This window comes from Globicephala melas, chromosome 9 (assembly GCF_963455315.2).
Source record: "Globicephala melas chromosome 9, mGloMel1.2, whole genome shotgun sequence".
In the NCBI taxonomy this organism is placed as follows: Eukaryota; Metazoa; Chordata; class Mammalia; order Artiodactyla; family Delphinidae; genus Globicephala; species Globicephala melas.
In genome coordinates this window covers 27,940,169-27,958,175 of record NC_083322.1, presented here as the reverse complement: position 1 = coordinate 27,958,175, position 18,007 = coordinate 27,940,169, and the positions used below count along the sequence as shown (strand labels likewise).

The window sequence follows — 18,007 nt, the reverse complement described above, 5'->3', positions numbered from 1 at the left end:
AAAACTTAAGAATTGATTGCTACTCCGGGGTGCAAGACTCAGCATGCAACCAACCCAGTAACTTTTGGCGCCACTGCTAAAATTAAAACTAATTTAATTGGTTGGTTTAAAATCTGGAAGGGATTTCAGAAACCATCTGGAGTTCTAGACTAGCTTCTTCAGTTTATATGTACTGCCTATACTGAGTCTCAAACAGGCGACATAACTTCTTGAAGCTCACTCATCCAATTAATGGCAGAACTGTGGCTGGAACTGAGGTTTCTGGATTCCTGGCCTAGCCCTCTTCCTACAAACACTGTTTTACCACTTCAAATTTTGTAAGTCTGAAGTATGGTAGACATAACATGGACTTTGAAACTAGACAGACACAATTTCAAAGTCCGAGTTAGCACTTAACAAGTCCTTTATTGTCTCTGGGTGGGAGATTCCTTAACCTGAAAATAAGGCTAAAATGGGGGTGATGGCATCTACCCAGAAGGTTAGAAATGATATAGGTCAAGTATCTAGCACATTTCCTGGTACACGGAGGTGCCCTGCGAATAGTAGTGGTGACAGGGAAGGCTATTATAATTATTTTGACACTTTGAAAAGATTAGGGATGTACCTTAATCAAACTTAGTACCTTCCATTAAACAGGGGATCTGCCATCATTTACTTACACTTTTTGGAAATTATTTCCGTTTTAAGCAGAAAGTGTTTTATAAGTTTAACCATTTGTGGAGTAAAGCAGAATGTCTTGATATTTATCCTAATATTAACTGTTTTGATCTTCAAATGATACTTTTAGTTTTAATATTTCAAGATTTGATGTAAACGTCTAAGATTATCCTATCTATGGTCTTTCAGATAATACAGATTTTAGTCATCCCCCTCTTTAACACATTGAAGAAATAAGAAAACTTCCATTAGGGGCTAGAACAATAATAATAGCAGTGCAGGATGCTTAGGAAGCAGTCATGGTGTACAGCTGGGTGGGGGGCTGCACATGGACAACAGTAGAAGGTACCACTCTCCTCTGCAGGTGCCTCCCCAACACAATGGATGCAAATCCAGGGCAACGGTCATTTTTTTACCTTAGTCCTTGGTACAGTTATTTAATCAGAACCCTAAGGTATTTAGCCACAAGTATCAGGAACTAGTAAGATGCTTAATGGATCAAAAAGTTTCTGAGGCCAGGAACACCACAAGTAATTAATTACTACTCTCAGGGCCAGTTTCACAGAATTTTCAGCAGTCTTTTTCACGCGTGAGGCATCATGCGGAGAAAACTTCTTTAGTAAAACACACGCATTCTTTTTTAAAGTGTTGGTGTTGGTGGCAGGATGGGTGTTTTGTAGAATAATTGTTTTATATGGAAATACTGCTATGTGTTCTAGAACGAAGCGAACTTCATCTGGATAAAAAGCACATCTTTTGTAAGAAGTTAAGCTCTCCTATTTCATGACCAGAAACTGCAGGCCCTGTACTCTCATCTGGGTGGGTTAAAACCACTAAGTATTGACTCACTGCAGCGAGTGTGTGCGCGTCTGCGCGCAGGCGTGTGAGTGTGTGTGTGCGCATTTTCTTCTGCATCTGAAGGTGGGAGGCTCCATTTCCTTACTCAGGAAGCGAACTGGAATAGCAAAAGTTTGTCATGATGCCTGAATAAAACTGTTCATTCTTTTATCTGTAATAGGCTAAGGTTGCTAACAGGATTTATAGGGTCATTACTTTCAACTGTTTCTTGACACCTAACAATATTATTTTAAGCTCCAGCCAAGTAATTATATAACGTCTCTCAGTAATGATCTGTTGCTTAAGATACACATTCTACTTTACCTTTCAACACATACTTGATAACCTCTCATTTACTAACTGTAATTGAGGCAAATTCAGTCTTGGCTAATTAGGGGCTCTTGGTACCCCTTCATATGTTATTCTTGGTGACATATCAATAGAATTACAGTTTACTTTTTATTTTTAATTACAGTAATAAAAATGTGCAACTTAAAAATATTAGAATGTTTAAGGACATTATAACTATTTTACAAATAACAAGTCCAATGTTCTACTGGGGATACACAGAATGACAAAACCTTCACAACCAAAACAGAATGGTGGCTTGTCAAGGGTTCCCCTTAGAAGCAAACTCACAGCCATGTCTGATGCTTAGGCGTTGAAAGGAAAGTATATACCTATCACCAGGACAATCAAACTAGCACATCATTTTAATGTTGGCCTCCTGGCATCCACTTTAGTTAGCTCCGTTTGTTATTGCTGCCATACAAAAGGTCTTCAAAAGAAGTTTGGTGAATGAAGGGGAGTTTAAGTAGGAAATAACTTTATGAAGAAAGAAATTCTGGGACTTCCCTGGTGGTGCAGTGGTTAAGAATCTGCCTGCCAATGCAGGGGACATTGGGTTCGAGCCCTGGTCCAGGAAGATACCACATGCCACGGAGCAACTAAGCCCGTGCGCCACAACTACTGAGCCTGCGCTCTAGAGCCCGCGAGCCACAACTACTGAGCTCGCGTGCAACAACTACTGAAGCCTGCGCGCCTAGAGCCGGTGCTCCACAACAAGAGAAGCCACCACAATGAGAAGCCCGCGCACCGCAATGAAGAGTAGCCCCCGCTCACCGCAACTAGAGAAAGCCCGCGCACAGCAACGAAGACCCAACGCAGACAAAAATAAATAAATAAATAAATTTATAAAAAAAGAAAAGAAATTCTACCTCTGTTACAATCTGATGGCAAGCTTTGTAGTAAATAGGTTGCCAAGACAAAAAATTTAAGATGTTCACACACACACACACACACACACACACACACACACACACACACACAGTGGCCTATTTCCAGAATGACTCTACCATTGTTTCACCATAGAAGATGTGCTTTAGCTATACCAAGAAGAAACATAATGGGAATAACATCAACTCAACTTTTCTTTTCTGTTCAACATTTTTGAAAATTACCACATAAGCAAAAAAAGTAAAAGAGAACTTGGAAGTGAAACATATGCTTGTAAATTCAGAGCAATACCAAGTGGAAGCAGAAGTTGCTAATATGGTTTCAGTATTTTGTAAAGGAGCCAGCTGGATGGATGATAATTTTTCTACCCCTGCAGGGCATCAAAGCTTTTAGGAAATCATTCTTTTCACACATATTAACACTTAGCTTATTAAAACAGATGATACTTTTATTGTAAAACAGCCTGGGTAGAGGCTAGAAACATAAAATATGAAAGATAAGGCTCATTTTGACCACCCAATCTGACAAACAGCAAACACTGACATGACAGACCATGGTGGAGATGATGACGTAGCAGGACCTTCTGTAACTGCCACAGCTGAAGTGTCACCATGAAGCCCGTGAACTGCTGTTATGAAAACATTTGCAGTAACTTGCATAATTAAATGAAACTGCCAGAAAAGCATTTCTAAAATGCAGAGAAGATGTACATAAATAAATACAGTTCAAAGCAAATACTCCATTTCAGAATCAGCACTGTAGTGAATTATGCCAAGTTATGTCACAAGCAAAGTACCATTTCCTTTGAACTGACTGCTGAATAATTACAGATGAGTGACAACATTGTTGTTGAAATGGACTGCTCTCTCAGTCTCTTTTACAGGTACTTGGTGAATGAAACTTGCTGATCAGGCCATCTAAAACCACAACCTCCCCATTCTAGGAGCTGCCATGCCTCAGTGAAGACCTCCACGAGACTACAGCAGTATTCTGTTAGCAAACGTCAGTACTGGAAAGCAAGATGAAAGTGCACACTAACAGTACAGTGGCAGATATCTGCCTTTATTGCAGCTTATTTCTTTGTTTAAATGAAGAATATTATACTGACTTAAGAAAAACTTTTATAGTAGGGGCCAAATCCATTACAGTCTGATTCTGTTTATGGATTGCTGCAAAGGCAAGTGATGTAAACTATATACAACGGTAAACTGGATATCACCTTGCTTGCTAAAATTAACCTTAGAAGGATTTTGAGACTCTCACTCTAATAGTGACAGTTTTCAAGTACAGAAAAAAGCCAGTTAAGGCTTCTGTCAGCAGTCAAAGAAATAAAATGGGCAACTATATTAGCTGCGTAGAAGAAAAAGAAATAAAAAAAGAGAGTCTGCTTGGCAGACATACCATCAAAGTGTAACTGTTTCCTTCACAGTACAGCTGCAAAGCCAGCATGATTTGCAAGGGTACTTACATCAAACAACTTTTCTATATACATTTCCTCATTGACCTTTTCTCGAAGAATATCCTGGTTTTGCCGAACAAACATAATATAGGTGTCTGCCAGGTCCATTCCTGGTTTCTGTTGTGAGGGAAAAGCACAGGGAATAAAACAATATCACGTCTTGATTGTGAAAATGTTATTTAATCACCATCCTAGAAAATCATTCCTTATATCCTTTCAAAAGTTACAGTAGAAAAATATGCTTAAGATCAAATCAACAATGGACACCTTCAAATTCCATAATTAAAGTAAATGAACGTTTATTACTGAGGTCTATAACTTGAGGTCATAGTTACTTATCATTATTAAGATGATTAGAAATATGTGGTTGTAAGCTAGTAGATACTCTTTTTTTTTTTTTTTTAATGGCTAACTTGCTAGGTCAATATGCCAAGCAGTATAAATGAATACATTTTTCAAAAAAATTCCCACATACAATAATCATTTCCTAATTGTAAGTTCAATTTCCTTTTCATCATTTCTGGCTGGTTTATCCATATATATTTTATTTTATTTATTTATTTTTTTCCCCATATATATTTTAAAAAATGTTAGCTTTCCTTGGTTTGCCTTCCTCAACTACTATGGGTGTTCAAGGGATACATAATAAATTTTCTTATTAGGAAGATATTGAACAAAAAATATTTAATGCATTACAAAGTGAAATGCAAATCAAAATGTTGTGGGTTATCCATTGCTTCTACTCATCCATATTTATCAATACTACCTCAAGGATTTATATTATTTTAGAAATGCAATAAGAATACTGATGAACTAGTCTCCCATGAAGAGCCAAAGGTGTGGATTAGATAAGTTTCCCAAGTTACTCAACATTTGGTGTCTTCTAATATTGGACAAGATAAGGCAGTTAATAGAATTCCTCCTCCCTACAGAGTCTACAGAATCAGCACCAGGGAGGGACAAAAACCTGAATGGCTCCTAGAGAGTTTTCCTTCTAAATTTATCTCTAGTTCTTCTTTTAGTTTCACACAGCTGGACTAGATGATCTGTATACTCTATACCTGGGGTTGATTCATAGTCTGTATTGAGTAATTCATTTCATTAGAATAGGACAATAATAATGATGAAATGGTAGAACTGATGCCCGAATAAGTCAATGTCAGTCGTGCATACTTTCTTATCTATAGGATGCACTTACAGACTCCATCAATGGACTCTTTGTAAAAGTAAATAATGTAAGGAAACTAGGTGAAAGAGGATATGAATCATTTAACTATTACTACTGCAGGAAAGACAAGATATACATCTGAGTGATGCTAGGACAGTAGTAGTGCCTTTTCCTCAAATGAAGGACAAAGTTCTTATCACTTCTTTTTCTGGGAGGGGATTGTATTTTATGTATTGATACAATGATAAAACTGCCCATCTCTTAACCAGTGCACAGTATAGACATTGGGCATATCTCATTAATAAAAATTAATTTGATTTTTTGGTAACAAAGTTATTTCTGGGCAATGAAAATCACAGAAAGTTCTTATATATTTACCTCTTATATTTAGCCTAAAGGGAAATTTATAGCACATGGACGGAAGGATCCTTTCAAACATAACCTTGAGGGAGCTTCCCTGGTGGCGCAGTGGTTGAGAATCTGCCTGCCAATGCAGGGGACACCGGTTCGAGCCCTGATCTGGGAAGATCCCACATGCCGTGGAGCAACTGGGCCCGTGAGCCACAGCTACTGAGCCTGCGCGTCTGGAGCTTGTGCTCCGCAACAAGAGAGGCCACGACAGTGAGAGGCCCGCTCACCGTGACGAAAAGTGGCCCCCGCTCGCCGCAACTAGAGAAAGCCCTCGCACAGATTTGAAGACCCAACACAGCCAAAAAAATAAATAAATTTGTAAAACAAAAACCATAACCTTGTTATAACAAAATTCGTGACTAGCTATAATCTGAAACAACTGTTTATATAAATGTCTTCACTGATCTTTCCTTCCAGAGCATCCAAACACAATGTAGGAAATATATTCCAAACTTAATGGAGACAACTTACCAAATTCACGCCTTCACTATTTTTCTACATAATTCTCATAAGCAATGTCTGAAAGTTTAAATAATTACAAGGCTACTCAAGAGAAGCCTAGGTTATTTTCTTCTTTGGGGGCGAGGGGTGTTACACATAAGTTTTTCCAGTAAAAAGGCAGGGTAACTTGTACAAGATTACTAACTACTATTAATGGTTGAAGATAGCTAGCCCATAAGATAAGGATTTCTCTCGGTGCCTCTCAAATTTGTCAAGACACCGAAAGTGTGAACATTCAGAAAGGATACTGCCGCAGAATGAAAATGACAGGAGAACGACTTTCTATACATGATAACAAGTCAGCTCCACATCTGAGTTTCAGTCAGGTGCTTAGAAACAAAATGCTGTGATATATATAATACCAAGGCAGCTGGGCACAGCCCAGAGGAACTGAGAGTTAAGAATCAACACGTGAGAAGCGTGCCTCCTCCACCATTTTCCCTCACCGCTACCCCATTTTTATTTCTGCCTTTCAAAAGAAGAGTACGCTTAGAAGTTTAAACTAGTCAATCACTCGACCCATCAGACTCACTGGAAACTGAGTTACAGCCAGGAGAAATGGAGAATGATGGCTTTAAACGCTTGCCACAGACCCGAAGGTAATTTTTTTCCCATTTCCTTGATCACTTTTAAGATAACATTAGACATCATGAAACACTGTCCAGGAAGAATTTATCTTTTGTCATCTAAAACTAACAAATACTTTTACAGTTTAAGCCTAAGAGAAAACTCAGTGCTATTCCCTTCCGCAGACCCGAGGGATATAATAATGAAATCTGTAAGCTAAGACAGTTCTACAGCTCTCTAAGAAAATCACAACCGTGGTTGAGGGTGTGAAGTAAAGCTCATTTAAAAGTTTATTTCAACAAATTAAGTGTTGTCTTTTTCTCTTTGAAATTACATTTTCTCCCCTTTGGCAAATTAAGATCCACTTGCCTAGAAAACAAAACCTACAATTCCTACATTCCTCATTAGCATTATTTCTTCCTTTATCTTTGAGCTGTTTACGTATTCTTGCAACTGTGACATACGGGAATTTCACACCTAGTGAATATATTTTCATGTAGCTTGTGGCATGAGACTATAATCATTAAAAGAATATACACAAGTAAGGATAACTGTAACAGCTGGTGACATTTACCAATTAGAATTATAGTTCTTTAAAACACTTTGTCCTTCCTTTGGTGTATGAAGGGTAATTATCTCTGATAAACTGCTGAAAAAGATGTAATTTTCCTTTTAAACAGTTTCTACTTACAGTACAAATGTGTTTGGATAGAAGACATTATCGCTGGTTCAGTGCTCCTTTGTGCAAAGACTCTGTTTTATGGCAGTAAGATCTACATATTTTGGAAGTCACTGCGTCTCACTCCATTATTACATGTTATCTTATTAGGAAATAAAGTTTAGTTAAAAAAGCAAAAAACTGAACACACTCAGTTAAGTTTTTGTTTGCTGGTGTGTAAATGAAAAGCATGCATGTGACTGCGTCACCAGGTAGAATATTGTTACACATTCTGGTGCAAGTGGGTGTCTCCAACCTTATCAAAGGAGCAGCCTGTTAAACTTCAACAACTGTAGATCTGGATGAATTTTTATCAAGGATATTTTGTTCTGGAGAGCTACATTTAGAAATCTTCGCTATATTTGTAATTACAGTTTCCTTAATGAACGAGAAAATAACAATTAAAAACCACATAGCGAGCACATTATGTATTAAATACCACTAAGAGAGAGTAAATGTTGTTTTTCATTCTCCCATTTAAAACTTTGAGATCATGCAGCGTAGAGAATGGGATTGAGGACACGGGGTCGGGGGAAGGGTAGGCTGGGACGAAGTGAGAGAGTGGCATGGACATATATACACTACCAAATGGAAAACAGCTAGTGGGAAGCAGCCACATAGCATGGGGAGACCAGCTCGGTGCTTTGTGACCACCTAGACGGGTGGGGTAGGGAGGGTGGGAGGTAGACACGAGAGGGAGGGGATATGGGGATATATGTATATGTATAGCTGATTCACTTTGTTATAAAGCAGAAACTAACACACCATTGTAAAGCAGTTATACTCCAATAAAGATGTTAAAAACAAAAACAAAAACTTTGAGATCCTCAGTTCATTAAGCACTAACTTCTCCATCTTGTTTCTTAGGGTAGTCATCTCTAAATCAAAATAAGCCTTCCTGGATTGCTTCTAATTCGATTCAGAAAAGAACAGAATTTGGCTAACGAAGTTATAGTAAAAGGATACAAATATCTAAAAACATTCCCCCACGAGCATAAAGAAATCAAATATGGACGGGAATGGAGTATGGTAAGGTGAGCTCCTCTGACTTTGGCTGCATAATAGAATACACCAGCGAGGGAATGAGTTTAAGTAAGGATGCAGACTCCAGCACATTTTTTTCGAGCGCTAATCACTGGTTAACCCAGTGAGATGAAAATGCCGTTTAAAAAAAAAGAAAAGCAAAAAATTCCTTGTTAATTACACACTGCAAATGCTCTTACTTCCTGCTGCTACACCTAATCCCACAGGTGCAAGTCTTCACTTTCCCCATTCATGGGTGGGTGGGTGCAATGCTGCAGACATTTTTCACAGCTACAGATTTAGATACAGAAGAAGCCCGTTTAACCTTCCACAGGAGGTTAACAATACACTATGCAAACACTGTCACGGTGTCTACTTAACAAGGAGACAAATTTTTTTTTTTTTTTTTCCTGCGGTACGCGGGCCTCTCACTGTTGTGGCCTCTCCCATTGCGGAGCACAGGCTCCGGACGCGCAGGCTCAGCGGCCATGGCTCATGGGCCCAGCCGCTCCGCGGCATGTGGGAATCTTCCCGAACCGGGGCACGAACCCGTGTCCCCTGCATCGGCAGGCGGACTCTCAACCACTGCGCCACCAGGAAAGCCCTCCCACTAGGTTTTAGTCACTGATCCTACTTCTATCCTCTTGATTGATACAGACTGAGGCTTCTTTAAATGGGAACTCCATGTATTAAACATGACTCTCTTGTCTCTTAGCGTTTTCCTCTCTCAGGGATAATATTCCAATTTCCCTTTTTTTCTTTACAAGCCATTATTTCCAGATCCCCTTAACTATGCTGGCTGCTCTCTTCAAAAGGAGGCAAAGTAAAAATTATATGTCGTTTTTAAAAGACTACAGATGGATTTTCCCACAGTAACACAGATGTGAACAAGATAGTATAGAGCAGAATGATTATTTTGTAGAATCTGGACACTAGATTTATTATAATCAGTAATAATGTATGACGACAACTAACATTTACTGATCACTAATTTCATTCCAGGAATCCTGAAAAGTGCTTACCATATTTACAACAAGCCTAGAAGTGGTATGATTCTATTTCCATTTGATAAAGTAATTGATGTCCACACGGTACATGCCTATGTCCAAACTCATCTAATGATGGACATTAAATATGTGCAGTTTTAAACGTATCAATTATACCTCAATAAAGCTGTAAAAAAAAAAGGAAACTGATGCCCAGGGTCATACAGATACTGAGCAAAAGTGATGGAGCAAGGGTCCAAACTCAAGCAGTCTGGCTCCTGAGTTTGGGTTTGTAACTTCTCTGTTGTGCTACCTCGTGTTTGTTTTTTTAAGCAGCTACTTTACATTATGGTCTCACTTAATTTTTCATACAACTTTTTAACATACATTGCTATCATCTATATCCTCCCTACCTTATAGGGAGGCAATAGTTTTGGGGGGGTGGTTAGTTTTAATATTCTACTTTAAATCTACTGAAGTTTTGGGTTGGGCCTAGTGTTCACGTCTGTAAAGCTAAAGTGAATGTTTTCATGCTGGTCCTACATCTACTATAGCCATTCTCCCTTCCCCTCTCTCAGGTCTGAGTTCCCTTCATCTAAGTTACTGTTGAGCAGGGGGAACAGATTCACGCCCTCGAGGTCTTGCTTTTCTTATATGTCTAAGGGCTTTGCCACCATGAACATTCCAAGGTTCTATGATGGAGCCTTGAACTGTGCACCTACAACAGGAACTGCTCTCCAGAATAGGGTTGTTTAACCAAGAAAAAATCTACCAAACCATCCGAGGGTCACAGTTTATCACCCTGATTAGAAAGATATCACGGGGGTGGGGAGGGGTCGGCTACTAGCTTCTTTGCTAAGAAGCAGGAGATAATGAAATTCACTTCTGTTCAGGAACATACTGATGATTTTTCTCTTATGTATGATATTTTTTCTTTCATAAAGAAGTGTCATGAAAGTACAGATTACAAAGATACATAAGACTATGTTCATAACATGTTATATTTAAATGACTTGATTTGAATCATTTTCTGTTATTGACTCTTTTTTAACATCTTTATTGGAGCATAACTGCTTTATAATGTTGTGTTAGTTTCTGCTGTATAACAAAGTGACTCAGCTATACATATACATATATCTCCATATCTCCCCCCTCTTGCGTCTCCCTCCCACCCTCCCTATCCCACCCCTCTCGGTGGTCACAAACCACCAGCTGATCTCCCGGTGCTATGCGGCTGCTTCCCACTAGCTATCTATTTTACATTTAGCAGTATATATATGTCCATGCCACTCTCTCACTTTGTCCCAGCTTACCCTTCCCCCTCCCCATGTCCTCAAGTCCATTCTCTACATCTGCGTCTTTATTCCTGTCCTGACCCTAGGTTCTTCAGAACCATTTTTTTTGCTTTTTAGATTCCATGTATATGTGTTAGCATACGGTATTTGCTTTTCTCTTTCAGACTTACTTCACTCTGTATGACAGACTCTGGGTCCATCCACCTCACTACAAATAACTCAGTTCCGTTTCCTTTTATGGCTGAGTAATATTCCATTGTATATATGTGCCACATCTTCTTTATCCATTCATCTGTTAATGGACACTCAGGCTGCTTCCATGTCCTGGCTATTGTAAATAGTTCTGCAATGAACTTTGTGGTACATGACTCTTTTTGAATTATGGTTTTCTCAGGGTATATGCCCAGTAGTGGGATTGCTGGGTTGTATGGTAGTTCTATTTTTAGCTTTTTAAGGAACCTCCATACTGTTCTCCATAGTGGCTGTATCAATTTACATTCCCACCAACAGTGCAAGAGGGTTCCCTTTTCACCACACCCTCTCCAGCATTTATTATTTATAGATTTTTTGATGATGGCCATTCTGACCGGTGTGAGGTGAGACCTCATTGTAGTTTTGATTTGCATTTCTCTAATGATTAGTGATGTTGAGCATCCTTTCATGTGTTTGTTGGCAATCTGTATATCTTCTTTGGAGAAATGTCTATTTAGGTCTTCTGCCCATTTTTGGATTGGGTTGTTTGTTTTTTTGATATTGAGCTGCATGAGCTGCCTGTATATTTTGGAGGTTAATCCTTTGTCGGTTGCTTCATTTGCAAATATTTTCTCCCATTTGTTATTGACTCTTATACATCTTCAGCTGTGCTATAATTATATGGAATACCTGACAATCAAGTATGTACTAGGATCATGAATTCCTCCTTCTCTTTTGTGTTAGGAATGCCACTTGATATCATAGATAATTTTATATTTCTAACGCTTCATTTCATAAAATGTATTTTGTATTTTTTGCTTTTTCAAAATTTCAAAAATGAGATTATTTGCTAGAAGATGTTGTTCATTTCTCTGAAGAATTTTTTTTCTAGCTCTTTACCTTACTATCATCTTCTAAGTGACATTTATGGGCCCTGTTGTTTCTTGGATGGAATAGGACAGAGATCTAGAATTCACAGAATGATAGAATATCACAGTTAGAGGGACTAATGCAGTTTATATAACTTATTCATCCATTTTATAGATAACTAAACTGAGGCCACTGAAGTGAAGTAATGCCCAGGGTCATACAGTTAATCCAAGGGCATAGAGCAGCATAAGAGGAATTAAACCTCAGGTATTAAGTCCTAGTCCATTGCCTTTTAATATTTTTAAATTTTAGAATAATTTCAGATTTATAGAAAAATTGTGAAGATTGTATGGAGAATTCCCATTTACTCCCCACTAAGTTTCCCCTATTATTAATATCTTACATTAGTATGGTATATTTGTTACAATTAATGAACAAATAATGATACATTATGAACTAAAGTCTATACTTTATTCGTATTTCTTTAGTTTTTACCTAATGTCCTTCTTATGTTCCATGATCCTGTCCAGAAGACCTCATTACATTTAATTAGTCATTATGTCTCCTTAACCTCTTCCTGTCAATTTATAAGACTTTCCTTCTTTTTGATGATCTTGACAATTTGAGTACTGGTCAGATATTCTGTAGACTGTCCCTTTATTGGGACGTGTCTGTTGTTTTTCCTCTGATTAGACTGGAGTTATAGGCTTCTGGAAGGAGACCACAGAATATTTATCAAGAATAAATATTATCTATATAATTTATCACTGTTGATGTTGACCTCAGTAAACTGGCTGAGGTGATACTGTCAGGTTTCTCCCTGATAAATCCATTCTCCTCACCCTCCTTTTCATACTGTGCTCTTTGGAAGGGAGTTGCTATGTACAGCCTTAAGGAGTACGGAGTTATACTGTCTCCTTGGAAGTAAAGTACCCACATTATTTATTTGGAATTCTTCTGCTTGGGAGATTTATCTTTTCCATTTCTTTTTTTTCTGGCAGCGCCGCACGTAGGATCTTAGTTCCCTGACTAGGGATCGAAACTGCGCCGCCTGCATTGGAAGCACCGAGTCTTAACCACTGTACCACCAGGGAAGTCCTTCCCCCATTTATTTATTTATTTATTTATTTATTTAATTTTTGGCTGTGTTGGGTCTTCGTTTCTGTGCGAGGGCTTTCTCTAGTTGCGGCGAGCGGGGGCCACTCTTCATCGCAGTGCGCAGGCCTCTCACTGTCGCAGCCTCTCTTGTGGCGGAGCACAGGATCCAGACGCGCAGGCTCAGCAGTTGTGGCTCATGGGCCCAGCTCATGGGATCTTCCCAGACCCGGGCTCGAACCCATGTCCCCTGCATTGGCAGGCAGATTCTCAACCACTGTGCCACCAGCGAAGACCCCCGCCCCATTTATTTATTCAGTCAATCATTTACTTACGTCAGTATGGACTAACAGATATATATTTTATACTTTGTGTTATAAGCTAACACTACCTAATTTATCTGGTTGCTGAACTTACTCTAGCTCAGGCCATTGGGAGCTCTCTCAGGGGTCTCCTGGGTCCCTTTAACATATCTCCTATCATTGTGGGTTTTTCTTTCTAGACACTTCCTTACTTTCTCTGACACATATATAAGATGCTCCAGGCTCATCTTGTGTTTCCTGCCCCAGTCCTAGTGTCAGCCATTTCTTCAAGGAATCCTGGTTCATTTTATTGGAGATTAGAGACCACGATCTGGGCACTGGGTGTGCTTGTAGCTACTGGGATATCAATGCTTCTAGGCTCTCTCAGCTAACAAACCGAGGAAATATATGTGTATATACTAACCCGTGCATATACGTATATCTAAAAATATTTCTATATGCAACCAGCTCTATCTATATTAAGCTAAAGACAAGTTCACATTGATGGCTCCAACTCCAATCCATTACCACAGCGATAATTCTAGCCTCTTCCTCTTGTTTGTCTTCAACATCTCACTCCATGGGAAACTTGGCTCCCACCAGCCACCACCCTTTACTTAATTGTTCAATTCCATTATACACGTAGAGTGGTTTCTGAATTGTTAACCTGGGAGGAAACACTTTCTCAACAAGAGTACAATGTTTACGTACAGTTCCTTTTTCCTTTATTTTTACATATGCCACCCATTTCAAAAGTGACTCGGATCAGCACTTTTTTCCTTCAACTTTTTTTAGTGAGGTTATTCCATACATTTGCAGTAGGGTTTAGATTATTTTATCACAGTCTCCATACTAGGATCCCATGATATCCTAATTGATTTAAAATTTTTTTTCATATATTCAGGTTCAATTTTTGTGCTATAAAGTTAGGACTTGACAGAAGCATAGTGTTTTATATCTATCATTACAGTATTACCTGGAATAGTCTCACTGCTCCAAAAAGCTCCCTTGGCTTCACCTATTCAAGTCTCCCTGACCTTGAACTTATGGTAACCATTAACCTGTTTGTAATCTTTATACAGTTTATTTATAGTTTTTTAGATGTAGTTTTCCCTTTTAGAATGTGATATAAATGGTATCATACAGTACGTAGCCTTCTCAGACTGGCTTCTTTCACTTAGCAATATGCCTTTAAGATTCATCTATGTCTTCGTGTCGCCTGATAGCTAATTTTTCTTCTTCTTCTTTTTTTTTTTTTTGCTGACTAGTACTCCAATTGTATGGCTATACCACTGCTTGTTTATCCATTCACTGACTGAAAGACATTTTGGTTGCTTCCAATTCTTGAATATGAATAAAATTGCTATGAACACTTGTGTGCAGGTTTTGGTTGTGGACATATGTTTTCAAATCAGTTGGATAAATACCTAGGAGTGCAATCGGTGGTTTGCTAAAGACTATATTCAGCTTTGTAAGAAACTGCGAAATGGTCTTCCAAAATGGCTGTACCATTTGGTATTTCCACCAGCAAGGAATGAGAGTCCCTACTGCTCTGCATCCTTGTCAACATTTTGCTACTGTCAGTTTTTAAATTTTAGCCATGCTAATAGGTAATAGTATCTTATTGTTTTAATTTTCATTTCTCTAATGACAAATGATGTTGAGCATCTTTTCATTTGCCTATTTGATACCTATATGTCTTCACTGCAATATCTGTTCTTATCTTTTGACCATCTTTTAATTGGGCTGTTTGTTTTCTTATTGTTGAGTATTAAGAGTTCTTTGTACATTTTAGATACAAGTCCTTGATCAAATATATGTCTGTGGCTTGTCTTTTCATTCCCTTAGCAGTGCAGAGCAGTCAATTATTAAGTCTAACTTACAATGTTTTTCTTTCATGGATGCTTTTGGTGTTGTATCTAAAACCTTATCACCAAACTTAAGGCCATAAATATTTTCTCTATGTTTTCTTCTAGAAGAGTTTTATATTGTAGTGTGCATTTTACAGGTAGGTTTTTGATCAGTTTTGAGTTAATTTCTGTGAAAGGTGAGCCAGTGTTGTTGTTTTTTTTCTCATAAGGTTCTCCTTAAAAGACTGTTTCAGAAAGGTATCTTGCTGGAGTTTTAGCATAAACAAACAAACAAACAAACATAAACAGTAACAGCCAACAGCACCTCATAGCTTTTGAAGTTAATGCTTACAGACATCAGTAATAGAGGTGTAACGTCTGGATCTAAGGGAGAAACTCTTCCTATAGCAATCTGCCATGGCCAGACCATATCTATGGTTTAGTATGCTTTGCTCTGGGTGGCAACTTGATTTAATAGTGAAATTGGTAAGCTGGAATTCATCTAGAGAGCGATTGGTATGATAAAGAGTCTGGGTACAATTGTTACAGCTGTTTTCATGATATGTCTATTTCCCTATCTCTTTTATTCCTAGACACTGAACAGCTTGTGGGCAGGACATATATATATTTTCATCATACATGCCCAGAGTCTAGCACTTAGTACGTGTTAAATAAGTATTTAATTAGTGAATTCAGTGAAGAAGTTAAGGATGTTTAATACAGAAAATAAGAATTCCTCAGACAATATATCCCTTTGAATAGCTACCATATCTCTTGGGAAGAGGATGTATGATAATTATCAACAAATATTTGAAGGGCTATCATGCAGAAAAGGGATTAGAACCAAGACAGAATTCACAGAGGTACAGAATTTCAACTCATTATACATAAAAGGAGGCTGTCTTATGGTGAGCCTGCAATCACTGAAAAAATTAAAAGAGCTTGACTGAATCTTTGTGAGGGCTATCAGGAGAGGGGGCTTCTGCACTGAGAAGGAGAGTGAATGAACCACTTTCTGTGTCTTTCAATGCTGAAGCTCTATGGGCTCTAACAGATCTAGTACACAGTCAAATAAAGAATTTCAAAAGCTCTAAGAACAGAAATAATTATGGTGTCCTATTCAAAATTAAAAACAAAAATCTATATTATAAAGTATTTGCTAGGAATTCCAATAAAATTCATGTGTTCCCATGATTACTTGTCTTTTTTTTTCATACAGCGAGTATAAACCATTCCCCCTTAATTCTCCCTTTCTCTCTTTCATGCTGTTCCTTTGCAGGACCATACAAATGTGATTATTTCTGCTTATTGCCCAGTACTGACTTTCTGATTCTAGGTACAAGACAAGGAGTATGCCGAGACTTCTTTTGGAATCATCTGTAAAACTAAAAACAAACAAACAAAAAACTACTCTGAAGAAACCCCAGGCAAAGGCAGGAAAGTCCACGGCCTTTTCATTTAAAATGTTCATTTATAATAACTATAGCAGCAATAAACCTGGAGACTGTCTAGTCCATAGTATAAAATGCAGTTATGCATTTCAAAAATAAGAGCCACCTACAACTGATACACAACGCTTGCCAGCTCTCAAACCACTAACATTCATAATGATGATCTAGAGATGGTGATGCTATTCAAGTACAGCCTTAATCAAAGATGAGATGACTTATATTCCACTTAGTTTTAAATTTTAAGTTTCTTCCCATTGTGCTCTAATTCTTTGAAAATTGATACACGTGCCAAAACACATGATTAAACAGAACATTTAGGCCTTGATCATATATACGTGATAACAGAATTTAAGGCAAAAGCTAATTTGTTAATGACTATCAACTTACAAATGCTGTACTAACTTGTTGATTATATTTAGCACATGAATTTTTTTTCATTGTAGCTAAGTAAGTTTCATACTTTCCTCTCATGGTATCTTAATTGTTGAACAAATTTACAGGTCACGCATTATTTCCCAAGAATTCTGTGAAAAACCAAATGTTGAACTAAGTGAATACTGATTTATTTATAACACTTCTGTATTCAGAAAACTAGTTCTTTGATTCAACAGGTCTTGATTGTTACTTTAACTCCTATAAGAAACCTGTTAGAGCTTTCGTGGAAAGGGAAGGAGAGTGAACCTTTTCCTATAAGTAATGTGAGTCATTTTCTCCCCCATCCTACAGCTGCCACTGAGCTGATATGTTCTCATGATGAATTGACCTCCCCAAGTTACAACGGAAAAGGTACACTGAAATAACCTTGCCAGGCCTTGCTATGAGGGTTAGTGCTTGCTTAAGAAAAATAAACTGCTCCCTGAGGCAATGATGCTAGATTAAAGATCTGAAATACACCCGTGGTGAACCATAATTATTTTTTTAAAGACTTATTTATAATTTTAAAAAGCAGATAAAAAAATACTTACTGGAACATCAACATATTTTGCGGCTGCTTTCACCTTAAGTGGAAAAGAGATAATTATGAGAATTATTTTCTTAACTGTTTGATAAGTACTGTGACAGCAGTCAAAAGACAGCAGAGGAGAACTCATTCAAAATACTCACAGTGAATGACAGAATGGATGAAAAGAAAGTACCTTCATCATATCTTGACAGCTTAGACAACACCCCTTCCAACACTGAAACAAACTAGAATACACGTTATAGTGAGTATTTAGGATAGTACTGTGCATACAAACAAATAACGGGGCAAACAACTCTTGGACCAACTTCTCCCGTGGCACAAAAACCTGAAATGTATAAAGTGACACAATGACAAAATCTCATTTTGAAGATGAACTCTAAGGTCCTTTTACATTGCTGGAAAAATACGCACATTTTTTAAGATAA

General features: G+C 37.9%; 1 protein-coding gene across 3 annotated transcripts in view; it reads right to left on the bottom strand.

Moving 5' to 3' along the window:
- CADPS2 (calcium dependent secretion activator 2) overlaps nucleotides 1–18,007 on the bottom strand; it is a 483,312-nt gene that overhangs the window by 21,403 nt on the left and 443,902 nt on the right. For all 3 annotated transcript variants that reach the window (XM_070046319.1, XM_060305373.2, XM_060305374.2), the window contains 3 exons: nucleotides 17,723–17,806; nucleotides 17,584–17,616; nucleotides 4,199–4,306 (listed from right to left, as the gene is read on the bottom strand). In XM_070046319.1, the coding sequence (XP_069902420.1) occupies nucleotides 4,199–4,306; nucleotides 17,584–17,616; nucleotides 17,723–17,806 (225 nt within the window). The remainder of the gene's footprint in view (nucleotides 1–4,198; nucleotides 4,307–17,583; nucleotides 17,617–17,722; nucleotides 17,807–18,007) is intronic.